This window comes from Narcine bancroftii, chromosome 3 (assembly GCF_036971445.1).
Source record: "Narcine bancroftii isolate sNarBan1 chromosome 3, sNarBan1.hap1, whole genome shotgun sequence".
NCBI classification, from domain to species: domain Eukaryota; kingdom Metazoa; phylum Chordata; class Chondrichthyes; order Torpediniformes; family Narcinidae; genus Narcine; species Narcine bancroftii.
Genome location: NC_091471.1, coordinates 240,874,356 through 240,902,184, shown reverse-complemented (window position 1 = coordinate 240,902,184; position 27,829 = coordinate 240,874,356). Strand labels below are relative to the sequence as shown.

The 27,829-nt window shown below is 42.6% G+C and overlaps 1 protein-coding gene across 2 annotated transcripts in view; it reads left to right on the top strand.

Moving 5' to 3' along the window:
* Window positions 1-26,190, top strand: part of cc2d1a (coiled-coil and C2 domain containing 1A) — a 76,951-nt gene extending 50,761 nt beyond the window's left edge. For both annotated transcript variants that reach the window (XM_069927274.1, XM_069927273.1), the window contains exons 20-29: window positions 1,716-1,767; window positions 3,523-3,622; window positions 5,493-5,583; window positions 7,462-7,593; window positions 10,071-10,126; window positions 16,338-16,404; window positions 18,658-18,784; window positions 20,648-20,724; window positions 21,574-21,621; window positions 22,471-26,190. In XM_069927274.1, the coding sequence (XP_069783375.1) occupies window positions 1,716-1,767; window positions 3,523-3,622; window positions 5,493-5,583; window positions 7,462-7,593; window positions 10,071-10,126; window positions 16,338-16,404; window positions 18,658-18,784; window positions 20,648-20,724; window positions 21,574-21,621; window positions 22,471-22,491 (771 nt within the window). In that variant the 3' untranslated portion in view covers window positions 22,492-26,190. The remainder of the gene's footprint in view (window positions 1-1,715; window positions 1,768-3,522; window positions 3,623-5,492; window positions 5,584-7,461; window positions 7,594-10,070; window positions 10,127-16,337; window positions 16,405-18,657; window positions 18,785-20,647; window positions 20,725-21,573; window positions 21,622-22,470) is intronic.
* Window positions 26,191-27,829: the final 1,639 nt, after the last annotated feature.

Genomic DNA, 27,829 nt, shown 5'->3' with positions numbered 1-27,829 from the left:
GGAAAACCCACGCAGACATGGGGAGAACGTAGAAACTCCTTACAGTCAGCATGAGATTCAAATCCCAATTATTGGCGCTGTAAATGCGTTGCGCTAACCGCTATGTCAACCGTACCGCCTTGGAAAAGGGCGTTAGCACAATATCTTTGCAATGCAAGCAATTGGCACCAGGGTTCAAATCTTGCCCTGTCTGAAAGAAATTAGTACGTTCTTGTGTCTGTGGGGGTTTTTCCCCGGGGTCTCTGGTTACCTCCCACCATTAGAAATGTACTGGGGGTGTAGGTTAATTGGGTGTAAGTTGGGTAGCACAGACTCGTGGGCTGGAATGACTTGTTATCATGCTGTATGTCTAAATTTAAATATTAAACATTATTGAATTTAAATTTATTGCAGCAGATATGCTTCTCAGATGCCTTATGAAAAGACCATTACTAAATATTTAATAATCTTTATTTCAGTAAAGTGAGTGGCTTAATGCGATGATGTATTGTGTTCTACTAAACTTCATACTCTGTGTGATTTGCTGATGACATTTGTGAATTTCATATGAAAGGAAAGAACAGTAAGTGGGGAGGATGGATAGTATTAGTGGGTCTAATCATGAACTAATAGCATTAATATCGACTTCTCTGGTTTTCCTAAACCACCCCGCCCACCCCCCACCCCCACCACCTGCCCCCTCACTTCTTCCCTGTCACCTTTCCCCAGCTCTTTCTCTCCCAGCTCCTTTCACACAAACATGATAAATTCTTACCTGTCCCTTATCATATCCAATTAACACCTTTTGTTGGGGTCTGTATTCCTCCCCAAGCCAGTATTGTCTGAATTCTGAGATTTCCCGCTTCTGGTTTATTCTGCTTATTCTTTGAAGAAGGTCTCAGGCCTGAAATGTCGGCAATATATCTTTGTCCCCTATGGACGCTGCGAGACTGGTTGAGTTCCTCCAGCATTTCATTGTGTTTTTACTACAATCACAGAATCTGCAGAGTTTCGTGTTTCACTCTAAGTGTGAACAGAGAACTAGAAAAATTCAGAATCAGAATTTATTATCATGAACATCTCACGCAATTCATTGTTTTGCAGTAGCATTCCAGTGCAAACGTTTCCGGTTCGCCTGCCTAGTGGTGTGCCGCCACACACTTCTTTTATCTCTGACTTGCCGTCAATTTTGTTAGGTTGCACTGGGACGTTAGACTTATGTTTTCTTACATATAAATAATGTTTTTCCATCATCAATATTTGCACTTGTCTCTGGATTGGCCGTTCACACAGGATGATCTGTCCTGTGCACAGATATTGCCGTGTGTTCAGACGAAGTACCTAAGTACGTGGTACTTTCATTGTATTCGTTAGCCCATTGTTGCAGACCACCTGCAGTTCAATTTAGACTGCAGGTGGTCTGAGATAATGTCTAGGGGTGCTGCAGATAAAATTTCGGGAAGGGAAATTTCCATTCCAATCTTTTTACACAGATGTGTTCTGGGAATTTGGGATTAATTTCCTGGAATGCAGTGGGTGTGTATATATAGACTGTGTGGTGTGGCCTTAAATTTAGTCCTAATTCCTACCTGATTTTTTTCCAATGTACAATTGCTTTAAGTTCTATAAGGTCCAGCAGATCTCATTACAATTTTAGTACCTCTTGGTTGATGCCCCTGTGGTTTTGTGAATCTGTCCAGCTGCCATCATGGTGGTTGCTCTGTTTCTTTCAACAGGAAGATGCGCAGAAGGACAAAACCAGTGTTGTGAAGAATACAAACTGCCCAGGTACGTAAAGCAGGTGAGCTACGGTTGCCGCAGATGTGGTGAGAAGTGGCACAGAAGCACATCTGGACTGCCGAAGTGCCGTTCACATGCTACCTCTGCAGTTCCACTTGGAAAAGGCTGCTACAAGCAGGCATAAATCTGAATACTGGTATAAATGACCCCACTGCATTGTTGAATATGTTGGGTATGAGGAAAGCTGCAGACTAGTCTGGGGGCAGGAGTCGATGGAATTTCAGTGACAGAAGTGTAAGGTAATGCATTTGGGCGGTACAACTGAGCATGGGCGTACTCAGTAAAAGGGGCTAATCGACTTGTGTGGAGTATCGGAGGAATCTTGGAGTAGTGTGTGTGTGCACGCCCGCGCGCTTGTGGATATGGATGTGTGTGTGTGTGCCTGAGCATGCTCATCCTTGGGAGTAGCATGTCAGGTCAATGGCACATGGGTTCCTTTCCTTTGTGAATTGAGGCATAGAATAAACATGGAGTCTATCTATATAGCATTAGTTGGTGAGAGTGAGAAGGTCCTTGATTGAAACAAGGGATCATGGAGGGGATAAGAAGATGAGAAATAAGAGTCGGCTTCTGGTCCATTGAGGCTGCTCATCCATTCAATAAGATTATGGCTGATGTGGCCATGGACTCACCACTTATTATTTCACCACCCCCCCCCCCCCCCTTTTTCTATCTTTTCTAAAATTCTTGACTAAAATTTGTTTAATAAGGCTGGCTCTGCTGCTTCATTGAGCAGAGAATTCCACAGATTCACTACTTTCTGGGAGAAGCAGATCCTCCTCATCTCCTGGATATTTCCTGTTTTGAGAGAATCTTGTTTCTGTAAAGCTTGGGGGGCCCTAAGTAAAGCAAAGATGTGGCAATTTTTTTTCCTCTGATGCATGGTTGAGATTATTTGGAATTCTCTTCCTCAATAGGTGGTGGAAAGAGATTCTTTGGCATTTTTTTTTAGGCACCAATAGATAAATTCTTGAGTTACTAGGGCTAGTTAGAAAGGGGGTGAAACAGAAAAGTCTGCAGGTCCTCTGATGTGTAGTAAAAATCACAGAAATGCTGGAGGAACTCAGCCAGTCTCATAGTTTTCATAGGTTTCGGGCCTGAGCCCTTCTTCAAAGAATAGGAAGATGTCAGAATGAAGACAAGACCAGCAGGGAGAGGAATCAAGACCAACAAAAGGTGTTAATTGGATATGATGAGGAAAGGTGAGAATTGATTTTGGGCTCTGAAATAAGACAGAAGGAAGAGGGAGACAGCTGGTGGAAAGGCGAAGGGGAGGTTAACAGAAACCGGAGAAGTTGATGTTAATGCCATACTGTTAGAGAGTGCTCAGATGGAAGATGAGGTGTTATTCTTCAAATCTGCGTGTGGTCTCTGTCTGGCAGTGCGTGAGACCATGGACAGACTTGTCAGCAAGGGAATGGGATGGGGAATTGAAATGGGTGGCCACTGGGTGGTTATTGTGACAGACAGTGCTGCAGAAAGGGGGAAATTGGGATTCTAATAAGACCAACCATGGCTTATTAAATTGCAGGACAGATATGAGGATTTATTAATACATTTGAAGGGAAGAGAGTGTTGGGGGAAAGCAGTCATTAACGAGCAGCAATAAAATGGAATGACCAGAGTGTCAGTGAGAAAGGCTGTCATCCTGCACTCTATTGATAGAGAGTAATCTAGTTTTTTTGGCTCTGAAGATTCAATCCATGCAGCCTACTTCTAACTCTAATTTGTTTGCAATATTAGAATTCAAAGAGAAGTTTAAATTGAACATCAACCGAGAACATCGAGCATTCAAACGGGTGGTACAGACCAAAGGAATTAAATTTGAAATACTTCATAAAGGGTATGAATTTTCACTTTTCAATGCACTTTAATAAATAGAATGTTTGCTCAATGCCGTTCTGCACTGCATGTGATCTTAATGTATTTTCTAGACTGAGAATGAAGAATGTTGTGTTGATCTACTTATTTTCCTAAGTCAGCCACATGATGGCATGAGAGCCAAATCTTTGATGCAATAGCTGATTTCCAAACTCCGATCATCGCAATCCCCCTCTCTCCCCTTTGGTGGCAGGCTAGCAAATTTTCTGGCTCATCGGAAGTTATTTCTATCACTGCACTTGATCTTAGCCTAAAGGCCGAGAAGCAATGATGTTATTTCTATTGCTTCAACACCGCACTTAAACGGACTTTTTTATGCTATGCAGTATTGTAACCTAGTTTTCAGTGAAATGGGTGAGGGGAGAAGGGAAGTTGAGAGTTCAGAATCAAAACTTATTGTCATCAAATTCATTGTTTTGTGGCAGCATCACAGTTCAAACATTTGTATAAAACCATTTATTAAATAATTTTTTTTTTAATCCGTGAAATTTTTCGATGGTAGCCGAGTGAAGAGGGCATGACCTGGATGGTGGGGGTCCTTGACGATAGAGGTTGCTTTCTTAAGATGCTTTTGTGTTTTTTTGTTCCCATCCTCCCTACCATATGCTATTGTACATTGGTAAGGTAACCTGATTTTGGATTTCTGTCCAAGGAAAAGTCTCCAGGTTAAATGACTCACTCCGTTCCCAACCTTTCCCCTACCTAAAAAAGCCTTCAAGATATCAGTCCAGAACAAAAACTCTCTCCAGTGACTCAATTTTTATCTCCTGCTGCCTTATCGAAAGATTTGTGCTATTATTATAACATAGAACAATATTCCTTCCTTAAAAAAAATTCAAAACCCTCCCTACCCCTCTATTTCTTTTTCATCCTTCGTGTCTGTCTAAGAGTCTTAGATGCCCCTAATGTTTCTAGCCACTCTCTCTTCACCTATATCCAGCAGAGAGAAGATTGAAGAGTGTACAACCTTGCACCACCAGATTCAATCTGGTTTCTTACCCACCAGATTTTCCTGAATGAACTTCACAATAGTAAAAATAATGTTGCCTTTGCTCAGTATCATCTGATCTCTCTCTAACTCTGCATTTCTGTGTTGTATCTTAGTTACTACTCAGTGCATGAGGTAATAGTGTTTATTGCTGTACACATTGTACAATGTACATATCCCCTAGAATTCTTACCAACACCACACAATGTCTATCTGGATTTTATCATTGTATGTTACCCAGGAAAAAAATAGTATAGGTTGTACCTCTCTTATCTGGCACTCTATAGGTTGTACCTCTCTTATCTGGCACTCTATAGGTTGTACCTCTCTTATCTGGCACTCTATAGGTTGTACCTCTCTTATCTGGCACTCTATAGGTTGTACCTCTCTTATCTGGCACTCTATAGGTTGTACCTCTCTTATCTGGCACTCTATAGGTTGTACCTCTCTTATCTGGCACTCTATAGGTTGTACCTCTCTTATCTGGCACTCTATAGGTTGTACCTCTCTTATCTGGCACTCTGTGGTCCTGCAACTCCATGGTCTGGCATGTTTTGAATCTGCTGGCATTAGTATAAGCTCCTTACAGGCAGTGCAGGACTCAAACCCCAGTTCCAGTCACTGGCGCTGTAAAGGCATTGCAATAACCGTGCAGCCCTACAGTATCATTTCCTGTTTCAAGCTTTGTTCTACCTTTCTTATGTTTACATAGGGGCTCCTTTAGGGGTCAATTTCTGTTTTCCGGAATTTTCTGTGGCCTGGCAATGGCCAGGTCCCAACGCTGTTATATTAAAGATGTGTTTCTTTTTAAATCTGAAATAATTGTTCCTTTTTCCCTTGACAGGGGGCTTTTCAAGAATGATCGTGTTGTGGGAACAGCTCAGCTTAAACTGGATAAACTAGAATCGCGGTGTGAGATTCGGGAAATCCTGGAGGCAAGTTTCATATTTTGTGATATTGTTTGATGTATCAGTGACTTGCTGGTTTCTAGTGATTAGAAACTAGAATTGAAGAGAAATCTCTTGGAAAAGTTTTGTGATTGAATAAATAAAGCACCACTCACTATAAGGACTCTGTGCAGCCTCCCTTGGTTACTGGAGGGAAGGAGGGTGTTTGGCCTATTATGTCTATACACAATCCAGCTAGTTCTACTCCTGATGCTCAGTGACAAGGATCTCCTAGTAGCTAACCACTTCAATTCTGCACCCTACTTCCATGCTCACATGTCTGTCCTTGGCCTAATGTACTATCCCACCAAGAGCACCCGTAAATTGGAGGAGCACCATTTGATTTTTTGTTTAGGCACTCTCCAACCAGATGGGATTAACCTCAACTTTTCTGGTTTCTGCTAGCCTAGTCTCCATTCTCCCTCTCTTCAATTTCCCTTTGTTGTCTTTCCTCCAGCTCGCCACCTCTTTCCCTCTCCCCCTGCTTGCTGGTGTTCCCCCTCCCTTCCATATCCACTTATAACTTCCTGCCTTTTGGTCCATGTTCCTCCCCCCCCCCCCCACCATTTTATTCAGGCACCTGCCTATATTTGTCATACCTTGATGAAGGGCTCAAGCCCAAAACGTTGGTTATGAATCTTTATATTTGCTAAATAAAGTGCACTCTTTGACCTGCAGTGTTTCTCCAGCCTTGTGATTTTACTTCAGGTCTGTTATAATCTGATTTCCCCCAAGAACAGATTAGGTTTGAGGTGATCAATAACCTGCTGCTATGCCTATGCTCCTGTGGATTCTTTGATGCACAAGTACAGTCTTCTAGCCATGGCAGAGGTCTCCTTGGATGAGATAAGGTTTAATGAGATCTGTTGTTAATTGGTTTGCATTCTCAAATTGCTTTTCAAACTACCATATATGTCGGCATATAAGATGGTAATTGAATCTTAAAACCATTACCCCAAAACCAGGGGTCGTCTTATACCCCAAGTATAAAATCCAAACCTTAACATCGAAGTCTCAGCGCTCCCCTATAAGGTCCATCTGCCGAGTTTGACTGCTGTCAGCTCTGCTCATGCTTTAAAAGGCCCATTAAAGAAGTTAATATGCTAATAAAATTTAAAATCTTTATCGGGTAATTTTGTTTTAAAATGTCATGAATTAGTATATTAAATGTGCCTAGCAGCATCACCCCACTGGTTAGCAGTAAGTGCCAGACCTGGGGTAGTCGTATACAGCGAGTATAGCTTAAAACCTTTTGGGTGGAAATTCTGTGCCTTCGTCTTGCACACAAGTTGTCTTATACACAGGCATATACAGTTAACATTTTGACTAAAATTTAGCTAAGATTGAAGGACTCTTAGAGAGGAAGATGTCCAAAATTGCGTGACAGTGGCCCACACGGGCACAGCTGCGGAATTTCAACCTGTTCAAGGCAGCCTGGCCAACGTGTTGTGTTGATTGGAATTCACTGTGTAGAGAGAGTCAAGACCATCAATTGTGACCATCAACTGTTCATCCAGACACTATCTGCAGGGACAGTTAACAAGTAGTGAACAGACAATAGAAGGGGATCTGGCATCTATCTGATCAATGGCTGTATTTGCAGGCACACAATGAAATCGCATATCATTGCTGCCAGATGTCAAAGTAACTAGACTCAATGAGGATCATTTGGATTATAGATGATATTTTTGGCAAATTAACATTTATTCTCACGTATTCCGTGAGTTACTGTGCATAGAATTGGCTTTTGTTCAAACCCATTTGAATCACTCTCTTTCATTTTCATTTCTTTATCAGGGCAGAAGTCTAATTGATTGGTGTTTCTATCATCGCAGCATGCAATAACTTTTAAAAGCTTCTTCCCAGGTGCTGGACGGCAGGAAGACCACCGGAGGTCGGCTGGAGGTGATTGTAAATATCCGGGAGCCGCTAAGTTCCCAACAGCTCGAGACCGTGACAGAGAAGTGGCTCGTCATTGACCCCCAGAGCTTGCCAGTGGTACAGACACATCTGTGTAACATTAAAAGTTAAAGCTCTTTGAAGTTGTTACAGAGATTTCGATGTCATTTTGTAAACATAATAATTTAAGGCTGTCACAGTAGCAAATGTATCTGTTGCTTCCTTCGTATGGAGCAGGGAAGCTAAGGTGGAAATATTTATAGAACTAGACACGGTTGGCGTAGCAGTTAGTGCAACACCTTTATAGTACCAGCGATTGAGACATGGTTTGAATCCAATGCTGTCTATAAGGAGTGTATATTCTCCCCGTGTCTGCCTGCATGGATTTTCCCCAGGGGCTTCCACCTTGAAATGTACAAGGGGTATAGGTAAATTGGATGGCAAGGACTGTGGGCCAAAATGACCTGTTACCATGCTGTATGTCTAAATTGAAAAATTTAAATTATCAATAAAATTCAAGATTATTTTATTATCACGTAATAAAACAGATGTAATGTTACATGTCATTAAAAGGGCGGCCCAGTTAGCATAGTGGCTAGTGCAGCGCAATTACAGTACCAGCAACCCGGGCTCAAATTCCACGCTGTCTGTAAAGGGTTTGCATGTTCTCCCCGTGTTTGTGTGGGTTTCCCCCAGGGGCTCTGGTTTCATCCCACCCTTCAAAACGTACGGGGGTTGTAGGTCAGTAATTGAGCAGCATGGGCTCATGGGCTGGAAGGACTTGTTAACTTGCTGAATGTCTATTTTTTAAAAAAAATTACACAAAATTGTATTTAGTCTGCCACAAGGCAAAAAAAGATTTGCCATCGACAGAAATTGCCTGGAGCCTCTTGCAGTCAGAGAAAGAGAGGCCAAAGAAATTTCCTTCTGAGTCACTGATATGTGGGTTTTAGTTTTAATATATTTAAAGTATTGTTTCTTTACTTAATTGCAAAGTTGTTTCCCTGAAAGGGATTGTGTCGTTTTGGAAGCTTCCCTTGAGCTTTGGACCGTGGCTAGAATGATGAGCTGCTCCACCTCTCTACAACCCTGCCATGCAGGGTTGATGGAGGATTTTTAGGTTCACTAGAAAGCCCTCTCACCATATTGGGCTTTCTGCGTGCATCTTTGATTTTTGGATAGGAGTGGATGGCATATTTTCCAGCTTCAGTATTTGAATGGGAGTTCCAAATGTAACATATCCAGGTTTGCCATTAATGCAAGGTGGGTGGCAAGTGTGAGATAAATGGGATTCAAAGATCCTTCACAATAGACAGATCATGTCAATGTGTGAAGACTTGGCAGATTGAATAAGATGTAAAGTCATCCACCCTAATAGAGAAAAAAATTGGAAGAGATTTTTTTTCCAATGGTGAGTTAAAAAATGTTGCTGTACAGAGGAGTATGGGTTTCCTTGTATATGGATCACTGAAAATTAGCATGCATGCAAGTACAGTTAGGAAAGAACTGGTACATTGACCTTTAATACAATTGGCAAACTTCTACAGATGTTTGGTGGAAAGTGTGCTGACCAGCTGCATGCATCACAGAATGGTCTGGGGGCACCAATACACTTGAGTGTAAAGCCCTGCAAAAGGTAGTGGTCACAGCCCAGGACATCACTGGCAAAATTCTCCCCACCATCGAGAGTTTGTTTGTACTTCTTCTTTGTTTACATTTCACTCTTTCGTATTTATTTTAAAAAAACACATAAATGCTGGAGCACCTCCTCTCCGTCCGCAACAAAAGTGACCTCCCTGTAGCCAACCATTTCAATTCAGAGTCACACTCTCAAGCTCACATGCCTGTCCATGCCTTTCACACTACCCCACCCTGACCACCCACAAAATAACAGCATTTGTGTGTTCACTAACCATGGTGTCAACAGAATCCTGTGTTTTAACTCTTTTGTGTACGTATATCTTTCCTTGAGTATAGTTTTTGTATTAAGTATAGTTTTTGTATTACCACTAAGTAGAAATCCTGCCAGGCTTGCGGGAAAAAGAATCTCAGGGTTGTATGTGATGTCATGTATGCACTCTGAACTTTGACTCTATGAAGACGTCACAGTAATTATATGGAGCCCTGATACAGCAGCACCTGGAACATTGAGAATGCAGTTGTAGGATATACTTGGGATAGGGGGAGTGCAGTGATACTTCGAGTTTAATTCCACGTGTTGGGGAGTCTGAGAGGAAATGGTCCTATGGATATTGAACTTGGAGGCATCTGCATGCAGGTTATAGAAAGGTCACCAGTTCCAAAATAGTTAGCCTTTATTTTATCGTGCAGACAAAGAGGGACGGGTCTTTATCACATTGCTGTTGATTGGTGCAAAAACATTGGCCAAGATCTTAATTGCCATCTTTTGATGATGCCACAAGGCCTTTGGCATTAGCAGAGGGAGCTTGGTTTAAGATGGGAGTGACAGGGCATCAGACCCTCTACGCAGCATTGAAGTGTCTGCCGCCACTGTGAGGGAGGGTGTCTGTTGCTACATCTGCAGGTAATAAAGCAAAACTGTTGTTTTCTTACAGATTGCGGTTCCAAAGTCAAAGGAGCAGCGGGATGCTACACAGGTGGTGGGAGGAAGGTAAGTGTAGAGGGACAGTGTCAGCATGGACATCTCCAATCCTCAGTGGAAAGCTCTGTCCATTTTTCATCTGCTCATAGTTCATTCTTTCCCTTTTAACTCCATGCAGCTGAAAGTTTTTGTGTTACAGCACAGAGAAGCTGGTGATTAGGGATTCATCTGTACATAGGTCCTGAATGAAGAATGCTTGGATCAAATAGTTGCCCTGATCTGAGCTATCATACATTGCCTGCAGATCTTTCTTGTGAAGGATGTTCTAATAGTTCAGGTTGAGGTTCTAGTGTTCCTAAAGAGGTATACCATAAAATCCCCAGTATCCAGCACCTATGGGGATCGCGGATGCCGGATATGCAAATTTTCTGGTTGACTGAGACAATGCCTAACTAATACACCCGCATTAAGAATAAAGAGTTTATGTTCTGGAACGATGAGAAATACAATAAATACGAGGCTGCGTATGATACAATATAATTGGTTACACAGACTATACATTACACCTCAAAAGTTAAATCAATGGGACCCAACAGTATCTGACAGATGTTTTCGATGTAAAAAAGAAATGGGAACAACAATTCATGCAATCTGGACATGTGAGAAAGTAGAAAAATTTTGGGAAGATCTCAACCAGATATTAAATAAAATAACAGAAAACAATATACCAAAGAATCCAGAGATCTTTCTCCTAAGTAACATAAAAAACAAAGAATTTGGAATTGATTTGGAGGATGCACAAAAAAGATTTGTTAAGATAGCTCTAGCCGTAGCAAAAAAATGTATTATGTCAACCTGGAAATTGGAAGATAATTTGAAAATACAACAATGGTATATAGAAATGAATAAATGTATTCCATTAGAAAAAATAACATATAGTTTAAGAAATAATATTGAAATATTTGAACAAATATGGGAGCCTTACATTAAATACAATAGCAAAAACCTACCGGGGACAATCATTACCTAAGTTGATGGAAGGAGAAGGAAAGAAAAGAATGGACTCAGTAGAATTTCTGATGTTTTTTTTTCGAGTGACAACATTGTCTGACTGGTTTAATGTATCCTAGATTGTATACCTTAAATGGATGGGAGGGGGGAGTGGGGGGGGTGGGTTGGGAGGAGGGAGGGGGGGGGGAGAAAATGTCACTGTATATGTGTGAAAAGGAAAAAGTGTGTATCATGGCTAATGTGATTTATGGTGTGAAAAAAAAATAAAAAAAAAAGAATAAAGAGTTTAAAAGATAGTGCAAAATATAATTTGGAAAAATCATATTGTAGTTAATTATGTAAGATTCATTTTAATCAGATAATTTCCATAATTTGCATAATTTAAATTTGAACCCCAGTCGCTGGCACTGTAACTTTGCCTCCATCATAATAAACCCCCACCTAACCCTCATCCAAGTTTGTAGATTAATCCTTTCTAATATACTTAATACAAATAAAGATAAAGGTTTTTACCAGGCAGGGATAGGGAGACACTTTGGGAGAGTACCCCCAGCGGAGAGCGGTATCGGCCAGCATTTCATTCCAACACGTTATTCAAACAGCTACTGCGGGCGGGGCACGTCTAGGGCGCTCCGCTGGCAGAATGTTTGCTCCCATCTTCACCAAGGGGTTGTAAGTTGTTTCAGAGAACCTTTACTTTTAAACTTTTATTAGCATTTTTATTTATCTATTCCATCGGTTTTGTTTTGCCCGTTGATTGGGTTGCCGGTTGCTTGAATTCCAGATACCGGGGATTTTACTGCACTTTAACTCTTGCTCTGAATTATTAAATCTATCCAAGACTGCGATCTTTTTTTTTCGATGAATGCCTGTTGGGGGGGTGAGTGGGTGGGTAATTAGAGTAGCAGATTAACCTACTAGCACATCTTTGGCGTGCGGAGGGAACTGGAGCACCCAGCACTGACTCATGAAGTAATAGGGAGACTTATAGACTGTGTGTGCAGTTGCAGAGGTCAGGATTGTCTTTGAGGATGTGAGCCAGAAGCACGAACTTAGAGTGCATCTTTTGAGATTGTTGAAGTTGCAGTGATTAGTGGTTTTAGTCCTGATCTCATCGACGAATCTGCGTGGTTGGATATTCTCAAATAACTTTGCAAGACACCAACACAAGGTTCTGGTATGACATCCGGCCTGTTCTTTCAAGCTGCCCAATCTCGTTTCATTTGCTCAGATCTTCCTGTAACTGAGAGGTGATGAGAAAAATGAGAAAATTAGTGTACTGACTATGCCATTCACAACTCACTCCAAAAGTACCTGTATTTCATATTCAAACGCATTTCAGTGAGCAGACAACTTGTCAGGAAGCACAATCCACTGTGGTCCAGCAGAATGTTTATCAGGCTCTGAAGAGTACGTAGGAGCTTCTCGAGTTCGGCATTTCAGGCTTTGAGTAGCAAATGAGCAATTGAGAACCCAAGCCAGTCGATATCATTTGAAGCATTTCAAACACTTGATGATTTCCAGTATTAATAATTTAAAATTAATGCACTTTTTTGAGTGCTATTATTCTTTGAAATTGTGACAATGACTACTTAAAAATGTAATATATACCCTTCAATGTCTTCTGAATGCGTAGTCATTTATGATGGTTTGGACAGCTTCCTGACAGACATTCGATTATTGTTGCTGTGTACATGGATGAATTAATTGCTGTTGAATTACCTTGTTGAAGTGGGCTATAGAGTGGAAGATAACATTACCAATTTTTAATAAAACATATTTTATTAGAGGATAGTTTCAGAGCCCAATGATTCATCAGCTGAAAAGTCAAGAACATTTTATACGGTTGTGTTTTGGAAGTGGGTTGTACAAGGAGAGGCGAGGCTGGTTAGAAATGAACACAGTTAGTGTAACAGTCAGTGTAGTGGTCTTCAGTCTTTTTTGGTCTATGGCCCATCTGGTTTCTGGCCTCACATGCCATGGTCCACTCGTGGCAATGACAGCAAACTTTTCAAGTCGAAGGTAGCTCTGTAAGAAACACATCTTTATCTAATTTAAAGAAATTGATTCCACATTTTTTTGAAAGACCCAAATGGAAACACTGGATTGCTATTACTGTGCCAGCAACCCAGGTTGTTGTTTGTCAAGAGTTTATACATTCTCCTGATGTCTGCCTGGGTTTTCTCCAGGTGCTCTGGTTTCCTCCCCCCCCCTTTCAAGACAGATGTATGGGTATACTCTTTGTGTTCCAATCCTATTCGCCTGATATCACGACGGTTGGTGAACATTAAATGAGGCTCTTTACCTATTGCTTTGCAGACTCCATTAACTGGGTCCATTTGATACCCATTATAACATTCACATTTGTACCCTCCTTTCAAGTTGATACAAATTTGACTACAAATTCCAGGGTTCTGGAATTAATTGTATTGGGAGCACAGGCTTGAGGGCCAGAAGGGGCTGTTACCGTGCTGTATGTCTCAATTTAAATGAAAAAGGAATTACTCATTTATAATGCACAATACTGCTGCTGTCAAGCAACCAATATTGTGACATGTGTTAATGACGATAAACCCAATTCTGCTCACAGAGTGAGCTATGGCATGATTGCTTGGCATCTGTGCTCACTCAGTGAGGTGACACTTTTGGAGTGTCGACAAAGGCGATATGGCTGAGATTCTGGACGGACTAAAAACCTGATAGAGTATTAGAAAGGCAGGCAGGATAAATCATCTGGTACAGATGGATGGAAGTTGGGCTGCTGAGGGAAGCAAGGTGATGGATAACTGATAGGCTGACCATCATCTTCCAAACATCTATGGATTTGGGGTTGCGTCGATCAACTACACCTGGAACATGTTGAGCGATTCTGGCCACCATACCTTAGGTAAGATGTCCTGGGCTCAGAGAAAAGAAGTACAGCAAGGATTTAACAATAATATTTATACCAAATAGTTAAATTATGAAAATTCAGAACAGGTTTATAGTTGTGACAACTTAGAATGGGTATTTTGTTCAACTGGCATTTTTGGGTGGCAGTGTGACTTTCAGGGTGCTGTTTTCCTTTTGTACTAGATGTTGCGAATTTGGTTAATGCTTTTGAAATGTTGAGTGTATTTTGTAGACTAACAGCACAGTTAGGTAGTTAACGCAATGCTGTTACAGCACCAGTGACCCAGCTTTGGTGTTGACTGTAAAGATTTTGGATGTTCTCCCCACGTCTGCATGGGTTTCTGCTGGGTGCTCCAGATTCTCCCCACCCTTTGAAACATATAAGGGTTGTAGGTCAATTGGGTGACACGGGTTCTTGGACCGGAAGGGGCTATTACCATGCTAAATGTCTAATTTTTTTTTAATTACGTTTTTAAATTTAAAAAAAAACAGGAGCTGCGAATTGGTAGTGGAGGGAAGAAATGTTTAAGGTTGTAGATTGGGTCCTATTCCAACCTTTCCTCCATCAACAGGGTGGAAGTCAGGAGTGACAGGAGGTGAGTTGCTTGCTGCAGGCTATACAGCCTCCATGTGGCTCTCCTGACTGAGCTTCTAGTTCATGGTGAACCTCGTGTGATGTTAACAGTAATGCTAGTGAGCATCAGGGGCAAGATATTTGCTTGTTGGAGGTGGTCATTGCCTGGCACTTTTCTGCCTGCTTCTGAGAATTTTGGAACTCACCTCCCTGTTATTGATAAATCTGAACTGGATTGCTTTCTGCTTATCAATCAATGATTTGGGACAAGAGCAGTATATAGAACCATAGAACACTACAGCACTGAATCAGACCTTTCACCCCATCTAGTGCCGAACTGTTATTCTGCCTAGTTCCCCTGACCTGCACCTAGATCATAGCCTTCCAGATGCCTCCCATCCATGGACCTCTCCAATTTAAAAAAAAATGTCAAAATGTAGCCCGGGTTCACCACTTCAGCTGACAGTTCATTGCACACTCTCTGCATGAGGAAAGATCATCTGAAGAATGAAGTTTGAAAAATCATGGTAGATCAGTGACCTTGGAAGGAGCTAAAAGATTTGAGTCTTTTGCAAGGATTTCTTGTGCTCTTTTACCCAAAAATGGTCTTTGCTTGAGCTGACAGTCAACATCCCTTGAGTCAAACCACCATTAGTTAAATGCAAGATTCCAGACATTCCATGGTACCATTTGCTCTAATCTCTTCGTTAACAGACCAGATTTATCCTGAATCTGTACACCAGGATCTATGAATCACATTCTGCTGTTCTATCCATTTTCCAATCAAACATACCATCTAATTTTTGCCCAGAGATGGTTTAATTGCAGGTTTAAGAAGCTTGTTTGTAAACTGTCATTGATGTGAAGTAGCACGATTTAATTCCTATGTCATTAAAGTGTTGTTTGTGATCTAATTTTTTAAAAAATGTAGACATACAGTTCCAGCCCATGAGCCTGTGCCACCCAATTAAATCCAATTAACCTACAACCCCTGTACATTTTGAAGGGTGGGAGGAAACCCATGCAAACATAGAACGAACAAACTCTTTACAGATTTAAACCCAGGTCACTGGTGCTGTAACAGCCCTATGCTAACTGCTGTGTGAATGAAGGAAGCTGCTAAGCACTTGATGTCAGTTCAGAGTTTTAGTGGTTTATGGGATAAATGCCCGTTTGATGTCACACAATGGCAAGTCCTTGAACAGGTTGGTTGTTGGATTCTGCGTTGTATTGTGTGGTGAAGTGAGCTGTACTTACGGTATGATGTTGTCTGGAAATTTCATCCCTGATGGCGTGGCAGGATTATCACTTTCATGAAGCTAACAAGGGCAGGGTTAATGCCTATACAGTACGCCAAATGCTTTAGCTGTACAGATCTGGAAAAATAGTTTTTCCCAGGGTCAGCCCTCAAACATCGAGAATAGAGCGTTTGTTGGGTGTTGTGGATCCTTGATGATTGCTGCTGCACTCTGACAGCGGCATTCCCTGTAGATGTTCTTGATGGTGGGGAAGGTTTTGCCTGTGATGCTCTCAACTGTGTCCACGACCTTTTGCAGGGCTTTATGCTCAGGAGTATTGGTGTCCCCATACCAGACGGTAGAAATTTGCTAGGGTTTCCGATGTCATACCAAGCCGTCACAAACTCCTAAGGAAGTAGAGACGCTGACGTGCTTTCTTCACGATGCCATTAGTGTGTAGGCTCTCATCTGTGCTCCTTAAACTAGTTCAAGGCCTGAGCTGATGACATAATTGTGCAATTAATTTTTGACCTGATTTCAGTTCTTTTTTTACTGTCATTTCCAGCAAACCCGCCTACTCTCTACAAAGCTTCAATGTCCTTAAATTTGAAAAAGAGCGCATTGAAAAGAAGGTGAGTGAAGTCTGAGAGCACTGTGATTGTGTGGTGATAAAATCTAGTGCAGCTTTCTTGAACTGCTGCAGTCCGTCCAGTGAAAATGCCCCATGGCACAGTGAGGGAGCAGTTTCCAGGGTTTAGATCCAGAAATGTTGTCCATGGAAATGATCCATGAAATCTTGTCCTTCTGAGATCCCAAAAGGTTAACAATGAATTCCTTTCCTCCAGTAGTTTGTTTTGATGAAGAAGCTGTGACGTATTTACTTAAAGGGCGATGTGCGTCTTGCTGGGGTGGGGGGTGGGGGTGGGGGGGGGGGCGGTCAGCATGTTTCGATGTTTTCAGTTGTCTGCTTTTCTTATCCTTTTCAATGCTGGAGGTCATGGGTTTAGAAGATTTTTTTTAGAGTATCCTAGCTAAGTAACTCCAGTAAACAATACACATTGCAGAGAAAGTTAAGAGGTTTTACAAAGATATTTGTAAACTCCATGAAGGACCAACAGACTGGGATATAAAAAGAATATGCTGGGTTCATAGCCAATAGCTACAAAAATGGGTCTATGATTGATGTACCAAGATTTGTGCTTGTATTGGGGTTGAATACCATTCTCTCTAGTTGTGCAGCCTACTCTCTGTGGCTTGTCTAATCTACCAGAGGACATTTTGACCTGCACTTCAATGCGCTATCACAGCCGTTCTTACCCCTACGATTCTGCTCAGTTCATGGGTCCCCTTCCCTGCGAAACAGTCAAGTTTCTCCTGTACTTCTACTGACTACATTAAAAAAACCATTAAAATATATATTACATAAGGTGAAAATGAACAAGACTTTTACTTAAATCTGCTCTGGCCCCCAGTGGGGGGGGGGGGGGGGGGGGGAGGGGAACCATGGGCGTAGGGCCTCATTGAGTAGTTGGCTGTTCTGTCGTATGGAGCAGTTCCTTTCGAAAAGGATTCATATTTCAAATTTATTGTCAGATACAAAATCGAATACAAAATCACATACAACCCTGTTGGCGCGGCAGAATCACCACTAATTGGTAGTGATTTTAAAAATACTCTACATGGCGTAAACATGTAAACAAATAAAAAACTTTAAACAGATAACGAATGTAAACAAACTGCAATACACAGAGAATAAAAGAAAATCAATAAAGTGCACAAATAAGAGTCCTTAAGTGAGTCCCTGATTGAGTTTATTGTTGAGGAGTCTGATGGTGGAGGGGGAGCAGCTATTCCTGAACCTGCTAGAGCAAGTCTGTGGCATCTATACCTCTTTCCTGATGGTAGGAGAACAGAGCGTGAGCTGGGTGGGGTCTGTCTTTGATGTTTGCTGCTGTTCTTCGAAGGCAGCATTCCCTGTAGATGCACTCAATAGTGGGGAGGTTTTGCGAATAAATTGGTGGGACAAGGGAAAAAAGCCTTTCCTGTCTCCCATTCCTTGGATGTTTGAGAGCTTGAATTCAAAATCTCAAATTTCAGAAGAATGGGACAGAGGAGTGATCTGGTTATCTGGATAATTTCTCTGAATAACTTATTTACACCAAGGACTTAGCAACATGAAGGTTAAGGATCCATTTTATCAGCTGTAATTCCCATGTTAGTGATCTGTTTTCTGTTGGGGTGCTGTGTAAAAGGCTGGTCGGGAGAAATGTGCCTTGGTTTTGTTGTACACAAGATCACATATATTAATTATCAGTAAAAACAATGCTGGAGAAACTCAGCAGATCATACAGTCTACTTAATGTAGCAAAATAAAAATACATAACCAACATTTTGTTCTTAAACCCTTCATCAAGGTATGTTAATGATCAGTTTTGCTTATTCAATCTATTGAACTGTTTATCTCCTGTAATTTTGATAAACTGCTGAATTTAAAGATGCATGTTCCTTGTATGTCAGATTTATTGTTACAGGACATGCATGATATCATACAACCCTGAGGTTCTTTTTCCTGTGAGCGAGGCAGAATTACTACTTATTGGTAGTGCAAAAAAAAATACACAGTGTACACATGAAACAAATAAAGAAATGAAAACAAATGGACTGCAATTCAGAGAGAGAGAAAAAATTAATAAACTGCCAAAGTAAGAGGGCTTAAATGAGTCCCTGATTAAGTTTGTTGTTGAGGGGTCTGATGGTGGATGGAGAGCAGCTATTGTAAACAAAGACTCACGCACACACAAGTTTGATTTGTGAATACATGAACTTTTTCCAGAATGTTGTGGGAAAGCCCATTGGCTTTAATATCATTCCAATCATTTCTCTAGATCCATCTGTTCAAACAGGAGCACAAAGCTCCTCCGGAAGAGCTCCTGAATCAACACCGTGACATTAAACAGCGGATCCAATGGCAGAAATCCCAGCTGGATCATGGAAACTCCAAGGCTTTGAAAGGTAGACCACTAGTCTCTCCTCTCTGGGCTTAAAATCCAATTTTATTTTTTGTTTTCAACTGAAGTGTGTTTGTTATTTACATGATTGTGTGAAGTGTTAAGGTATGGATTTAAGGGGGTGAAACAAAAGTCTGAAGATGCTATGATTGGAGTTTAAAAAAAATAGAAATGCTGGAGGAACTCAGCCAGTCTCGCAGCATCCATAGGAGATAAAGATACATTACTGACATTTCGGGTCTGAGCCCTTTCTTCAAGGTGTAGGCAAAAAGCAGGCAGGCGTCTGAATTAAAGGCTAGGGAGAGAAAGGGGGAAGAATGGGAGGGGGAGGAATCCAGATCAACAAGAGATTTTCTGGAAATTATCTGTCCCATCCGTGCTGTGATCTCTTCCCGTTTCTTCTCCCCATCCCTTCCCAACACAATCACCCCAGTATATTTGCTGAACTAAATTATCCCAGCAATCTCCCACTATCACAAGTAGTGTAGTTGGTTGGAGAGAGGTATTGAAGACACCTAAACTTGACTGTTTCACAGGGAAGGAGTCCATAAACTGAGCAGAATCTTTGAAGAGGGATACCGGGGGGGGGGAAAGGGTTGAGAATGGCTGGGATAGAGCTTTGAAGTGCAGATCAAAATGAGCTCTGGTAACGCATCCAGCAGCAGGGAGTAGGAGGAAAAGCCAACACGAGGCTCAGTTTGCAAGTATAGACCCAATGCAGGTCACACAGCATAGTAAAGATAAAGATGCAAAACTGATAGTTCGAGCCTGAGCCATTCATTAAGGTATGGTCAATATGCCCCTGAATAAATGACAGGGGGAGGGGAAAGGGAAGGAGCCCACAGGGATAACGTCAGGTGGTCATGGGAGAGAGGGCACAAGAAGGAGGGTGCTTGGGAGTCTGGGGGGAGGGGATGAAGAGGAAGACTGAGGAAGCTGGGGGGTGTTGGTGGAGCAGATTGGAGAATAGGGAAGCCAGACGGGGGGAAGAATTGAGGGATGGAGAAACGGGGGGTGGGGGGGGGGAGGGTTTGAGGGCTAGGGAGGTCAGAGGACAGACCTGTGTGTGCCTTCTGTGAAGCTGATACAAGACCCCAGAAGCAGCAGCGCTTGCTGGAACCCTCCTCTTTGACTGTTGCTCTATTTTTATGCAGTAGCTGTTCTTGGATTCCTCCTGAACCACAATAGAATTGAAGTCCAGAAGATTTCAGCCTTTGCTTCTATGTTTCAAGTTATTTGAAGCAATTAACCTGAACAAAATGGTGATTTCAATTTTCTGCACCGTATAAAAGCAATGTTTAGGTTAATTTGAAGCAACCCTGGGGTCTGCGCCCAAGATGGCAGTGTCTGTGATCAGAGCAGCACGAGGGATTGCAGGCTCCAGGGACGCAAAGGACTGTCACAGGGCACCAGAACACAGAGACCATTCCCTGTTGGAGAAGCAGAGGAGATGACCCATGGGACAATGATCACTGGTGCCGGACCAATGAGGGGTTCTGTGATTTAAAAAACACGGAGGCTGCTGCCTGACTGCGATTAAGGGATTTACGCCAGGCTGTGGACTGGAGACAGGCTGAAGAGGTACCAGGTATTGAGACCAGGATGCGAGAGGGGGCTGAAGAGCTTCTGATTGTGCTGGAGGTGGCGCTGCTGATGGTTTGGACCGGACTGTAGCTGTGGGAGCTGCGGAAATGCTGGAGGTGAATCCACAGACACTCGATGACTCTGCAGGGACTGTCTTTTGCTTCTCTTTCTTTAAGTGTAAGAGGCAGTTCAGACAATTTCTGCCGATGGTGAATCTGCCTGCCTTCAGGCAGACAAAAGCAAATTTTGTGAGTTCAATCATCATGGTTTTTTTTTTTTGTAGAGTATTTGGCGGAGTTGGAGAGATATGTGAACCATTATACTGATGCAGCGAAGCGGCTCGGCAATGAAGGAAATCGGGTAAGTGACAAGAATCTCTTGATTTCATGGCTGGAAAATGCATGGCTGAACAGATCGGGAGGAGTTTGTATTCTTCTATTTATCAGAATCCCGCATCCTCTGAGGGAACGTTACTTTTATTTCCCAATAGCCTGATCCAGGAGAAACATCAACTGAGAGCTGCTAACTGGACTGCTTCGTCTGTGGCAGTGAGCCAGCTGGCTACAGATCTCTGAAGACTTGACTCAGTATCTTGGGGTCCAACCAACAGCCCACCTTTGAAAATCTTTAAAATTGTCACTTCACTCAACCCGTCAGTCTTCTGTGCATTGATCCATAGTGGTGGTGAAGTTGCCACAGTTTCAACCTTAAGTTCTCCAACCACCTTAAAACCCCTGGTATCTGGCACCCATGGAGATTGGTAGATGGCGGATAAGTGAATTTTCCGGTTGCTTGTGTTTGCGTGTCACAAAATTGGCGAACTATTGGCAGGGCGTGCCAATTTTAAACCTTTATTTTTTTTACATATTTATTTTCCATAAATTTTTTTTGCCGGATACGAACAGGGGTTCTACTGTAGTTTGCCTGGCTTCTCCATTCGCTATCTCTGTAAACCTCTTCAGATGTGCAGTCTCCATTTCTGACCACTCAATTTTCATTGTCCAGTCTCGCCAATTGTCCTTACAGCCATGAATTTTTTAATTTTCCTCCTTTTCCCTCTTTGAAGGGGCTATTTCTTCCTAGAACTTGAGAGGGGGAAGCGGATAATTTCTGCAAAGGTGGTTGCATAATTCCAACCATTCAGAGTGCAGTGTGTTACACAACTTTTCTTTTTATACTCTGACTGATTTTGTTCTCCTTTCTGAGCAGGATTTGGCCAAGGAAGCATTATATAAGAGGAAGTTGGTGACTGACGAGGTGAGCTACCACACCTACTGCTACTTTATTCACAACACTCTTGTGTTTAACCTTCCTGCCACACCACCCAAGAATGGCGCAGTTAGCGCGATGCTGTTACAGTGTCAGTGACCCAGGTTTGAATCCTTTTAGACTAGAGGAGTTTGTTTGTCCTTCCAGTGTGTGTGGGTTTTCCCTTGGTGCTCCCATTTCCTCCTACCCTCCAAAACATATGGGGGTTGTAGGTTAATTTGGGTGTAATTGGGTGGCACGGGTTTAAATGGTTGGAAATGACTCCTACCGTGCTGTAAATAAATAAAATAAAACAATCTAAAACAGGTGTAAGTTGGCTGTGAGTATCCATCTCACTCTGAATCAGTAGTCCATGAGTTTAAATACACAAAATTTCTGGAGAAGTTCAGCAGGTCCCGCAGTGCTCATCAGTGAGTTTAACTTGTGGAGGCTGATGCTTCTATGCAGCACTTGGATGAGCTGACATTCATTTACCTGCCAATGGGAGTATTCTTGTTCCACTGCCCGCTTTTACCTGCCTGCTACTGTGTAACGTTGGTCCAAGAGTGTCTGTGCCTTGCAGGGGGCTTCACAATGATTCCGCACGAAGTGATCAGGCACTCATCTCCTCAAATGGCCCACGTATGATTTTGTTGGCATTAAAATGCCACTGGTAGATTTTGGGCGCTCTTGGACTAGCCCGAACTTTTGACAAAATAATTAACTCACTTTTTCCCTTTTTTTTTAAATCCTCTGTTCCATTTTCCACCTCTGCTCCTTTACTCTCCCTTTACATCTAATTGCCTTCACGCACATGTAATCTCCCTTGCTCTCTGTCCCTCTCTCTCCCCTGCCTAGTTGCAGAGATTCCGACGCTAATGGCTGCACTACTTGAGTTGCTATCACATCCTCCTTCGTATTTCACACTAAACTGTCATTTGAAGCTGCTTCATCACACCATCTTTAAGGTGAGCTAGCGCTATCGGATTAACTGAGTGGCAAAGACCTATTAACTAGCACAGGATCTGGACAAGCCTTCTGGCCCTGGAACTCTCTGAAGTCTTCATTCCCCCTGCACATTTGGATTCCAAGCTGAACAGTGGCAGAAGAACAGACATCTGGAAACTACATCATGGAGATCTATCAAAGTGCCCACAGACTGTGTCCCTGCTTGCACCACCTGTCATTAGAGACTGGAACACAAGTTTGAAACCACGAATTGACTTGCCTTGCTCCCTCCATCCCTCGCAGTAACTAACCTCTGTCCTGTCTAACAGAGGAAGATGATACTCATTGTCACTTTCTGATGCTTGAGACGATCTCCATAAAGGCAACATCCCAACAGTCTGTTTAGTACCTTCGTAATATCCTCCCACCTGATCTATGTAAGAACTAGAATTGGCCCAACCTTGCATTAATTCAAATTTGTTTTTATCTTGAGCGATTCTGTAATGTTTTCATCTAAAGTTTTCTTCCATGTCCCCATGATTGGGTGTGCTGTATTCTCTGGCCAGTTGCTGATGTATGACTGATGTGAACAATATTTCCTTTATGGTTTCTCATTTATTGAATGGAGTCATGTGCAGTGAGAGGGGCCCCTATAATAATGGATTGCCACAGAATTTGAGCAGCTCCTGGAACTCTTTAGGAGTTGATGGCGTGCCAGGTTGGAATTATTGATCCTGTCAGCTGCCAACTGTTGATACTTTGAGAAAGATCATAAGAAAAATTTGCAAAAAAAACAGTCCGGTTCCATCATTAATTGTGTGACTCAGGAAACACTGATGCTGTGCAGTGGATGGAGGGACGGGATGGTTTCCCATAAACAATACAAATTCCAGTTTTGACTCTAATCAGCAGGCTGTTTAAAAGAAGGAACAGTATTTTGTTTGCCTTGAAACTCTTCCAAATTAAAGTGGTGGAGAAGAACATCACATCCCCATTGTATATACAGTCCATTCTGTTCAGTGTTGGAGAATGTGTGCCTTTTCTGCCTACTGTAGCCCAGCAATGACTTGTGACTGTCCATTATTGAGGTTTATAAATGCGGTGTCTTAGCAAGAGAATGGTAATGAGTTGGGCCTTGGACTTAGATGGGACTTGGTTGTCCATCTGGAAGTGAAGGAGAAGGTTGTGGATTTGTCGGGTCCTGATTTTGGAATGTTCAGGTGAGGGCTTACTAGATGCCTTTTTTTTCCTGGTGCTTTTGGCCTTCTGTAAGGGATGTTCAGTTTTATTGAATAAACTGACTATCGTTAGTTTTTCTGCTTCCCTTTTGGAGGTGGGCATAGTGCAACCCCCATCTGCAAACCAATAGTCTGTGTTGTGTGAGCACTGGAGAGTATCCAATGACCTCCTCTGCGTGAACCCAGTGCGCGAGTGGAGACTTCTTCCCAATGCTTTTCTGATCAGCTCACTGGACCCCTTAACTGCTTCCTTCCCCAAATATTTGCATACGCTGGCCTCTTCTGGCCAGCACAGCGGTGCACAAAGCCATAGCCACACCAGCAGCCTCACTAAATTATGAGGGGAGGGAAATGCGACACTGGCCAAGCCACTGAATGAAACCCATTGGACATTTTGCTGGCCTTGATGCTTGATGCTTGATGCACGATGAAGTGCTCATAACCAGTACAAGCGATAGGAAATCATCCTCCACAATTAGCTTTGTGGGATGAACACAACTTGCATTGTTATTTTAATAAATATATTTTTGTATGAATTGGTAATTGAGTTGTGCCAGAGTATAAAAAGGTTATAGGATATAACATTATTCCCAGTGGGTGCCCCAGATTGAAGTACATGTATGTATATTTATATACAAATGTTACTCGTGAGCCGAAATGGCTTGCTACTGTGTGTTTGAATAATATGAATATCTTCAGGAGTCAAATCTGTCGGAATGTCGATCGAGGAAGACGGGATTGAGCTACTTCTGCCTGGTTTCATTATGGCAATGTAAACGCTTAAATGCAAGGATGTTGTGGCAGATCTGGTCAGGTGGTGTGTCACACAAGGTTGTGCTCCCAATCAGCTCCGTCGTTTGAAGCTGATTTGCTGTCTCCATGACCTCTAGGCATTCCATCTCACAAGTAAAAGAGGAGTGGCTCTTGCAGTCTCCTCTCACTTGTGTACTGCTCTTGCACCAGAGTGAGAAGAGGCGAAAGGAAGATTTGAAATAAAACTTTGTTGAACGGACGGAGTGTCTGCCAGCAGAGTTAAACAGCACAGCCGATTTGTTTCTCTGTGCCTGTGTTGACCCTTTAAAAGAGCATTGAGACAGACCCATTTATCTGTGACCACGAGGAACTTTGCTAGTAAAATGGATCAGAACCAAACCAACCCTATATTCCTATAGCCTATCAGTGATAACATTTTTTGTTTTCTTAAATTCTGAGTATCTTCCTGCACTGATCTATCTAAATATGAATTTGGATTAGGACTTCATTGGAAGTGGGCTGAGCCAGGGAATGGCATTGTATTCAGAGGCCAGTCCTCCCATTCACAGAGTGTACGACAACTCTTGCATGGCAGTTCGCTCACACTAAACTGGATCAGCCCAGTGAATGCAGCCTACTAGATAAGCCTCGTTCGTCACTGTGCACATGGTGTGACTGCACACCAATCCCATTCATAAATACTTTCTCGACCAACCACTTGCTGAGTTGTGGAAGCTTTTCTCAGTATGAGGGAGAACATCAAACGCTACAGCACAGTACAGGCCCTTCAGCCCTTGATGTTGTGCTGACACATCTATTCCTAAAAAGAAGTTCTAACCGCCCCCTACCCATAACTCTCCACTTTTCCACCATCCATGTATCTAGAGTCTCTTAAATGCCCGTTTCAGCTTCCACCAGCATGCCCAGCAAGGTATTGCAGCCACCTGCAATTTTTTGCATTTATTTTAAAAAAAACCTTACCCCTGATGTCTCCCCTGAACTTCACTTTCTATATGTGTCCTCTGGTGTTTGCAGTTCCTCTCCACATCATCTCATTCACCTGCTGTGGCCTGATGGGGTGGTTGGTTAAAGGTAGGGCATGAAGTGCCTCTCCAGCTTTCCATGTTGGGCCAGTTGCAGTGGACACCTCTCACTTGTATTTCCCGCTTTAAAAGAAAGCTCCAAAGAGTTGTGTGTGGGTTTTCACTGCACCAAGCCTGCTGAATTAGCAACTGAATAAGATGGTGTTTCTGGCTCTTCATCCTTGTCTATGTTTATGGGAAATTTTACACTAACTCATTGTATCTTTATTGGAAACTGTCCTAAACAATCATAACTTGGGGATGAGAGAACTATTCCAGTCTTGTGTCAGGAACTGGAGAGAGTTCATGATCTTCCTCCAATACTGAGAGTATACAGTGTAATGCTTCCTTTCTCACCCCTGACTTGACTGAGACTTTGGTGCTGAGGTGGGGTTGGGGGGGGGATGTGTTTTGATCAGATGGGAGTTGGTGGAGATGTTCAGAATTTGGTGAAGTGCCTGTTAACTCTGTACTGAATTGTTTTACTGTTTGGAAAATAAATGTATAAAAATGGAGATGACTATAGATAATAAAAAGATACATGAAGATTTTGTAAACAGTTGTGCTTGATCATTTGCAGTAGCTTGCAGTGTGCGCGCTACGCGAAGTGTGAAGTAAGAACGACACGCACACAGTTGAGACGAAGTTGAAGACTGATTTGTTGCACTGCCAGCTCTGTTTATATTCATTCTCTGCCTCTGACGACAGGAGTGATGACACCACAGCTGTTCCCTGCAGTGCGGGAGGTCACATGGGACGACGGCTGTTGGTTCCCTGCGGGGCCCTTGTGATTGCCGTGTTTGCCGGCCGTTTCGTGGGCCGCTATCAGCTTTCCCTTTATTAGCAGCTTCTATCTATCGTGGGAAACAATTTGGGGTCTATTTCTACACCTCACCCCTGCCCTTTAGTTTGTTCTTTCATCCAAAATGGAAAAAACTAATGTGAAAGTGGAGGGATTCAGTGGGTCCAGGCGGCTTCCATGGGAAGAAATGGTTTGTCAATGCTTTGGGTAAAACGTTTGCGGCACCTTCCTGTGTGCAGTCAGTTGCAAACATTTCAATTCTGGTGCTCTTCTAACATAAATATGGGGTGGCATGGTGAGCAGAGCGGTTGGCGCAACGCTGTTACAGCACCAATGATTGGGACTGGGGTTCAAATCTGGCACTGTCTGCAAGGAGTTTGTACGTTCTCCCCGTGTCTGCGTAGATTTTCCCCGGAGGCTCCGGTTCCCTCCCACCCTTCAAAACCTGCAGGGATTGTAGATTTATTGGGTATAATTAGGTGGCATGGGCTTGTTGGCCGAAAGAGCCTGTTACCATGCTGTTTGTCTAAATTTATTTTAAAATAAATGTCCTTGGTCTTTCTTTTAAAACCTTGTACTGTTGCAAAAGGTCCTATACAGCACCTCATAGCCTGAATATGCCTGGGATTGTCTGATCTCGGAAACTAAGCAGGCTCAGGCCTGGTTGTACTTGGAGCGGAGGCCACCTGGGAACACCAGGTGCTGTAGGTTTCTGTGAGGGGCGTTGGACAAAGTGGCAATTCTCTGTCTTATGGTAGACAAAAAATTTCATGTATGTTACATTCTAAATGTATTACATGACAATAACTGAACCTGTGTAGCGGCAGCTACACTGCTACTGAAAGAACACACAACCAGACGGGTTGAGCTCAGTGAGCAGAAAACTGGTTTATTGCTGGCTGCTGGGCTGGACTTGTACTCCCAGCCCGGACCTGGCTGAGAACCGCACTGGGGGGCGTCGACGTCACGTGGTCCCCCAGCGCAGCCTTCTGATCCCGGTGCTGAGAAGAAGGGGAAACCCCCGGCAGCACCATTTTGGCCAGCTGCCCCGCTGCATGGATTACAAGCGGGGCTGATCCGCCACACCTGTACCTTTATACCTTTATAAATGTAGGTTTGTCAGGTCTTGATGTATACAATGACCAGGACAAGTTGAGCTGATTGGCTGGGTTGAGAATCATTACCCCTTGGGATTTTGTTTAAAGTTCAGCAATTCAAGTAGTCGAGTTTATTGTCATCTGATTGCATAAGTACAACCTAATGCAACGGCGTTCTCCAGTCCTCGGTGCAAAAACACACAGACACACAACCAGACATAACACACATACAAACAAGCAATACATGTGCAGGACAAATATTCATATATACAAATAAATAAATATTGTTTCATTAAT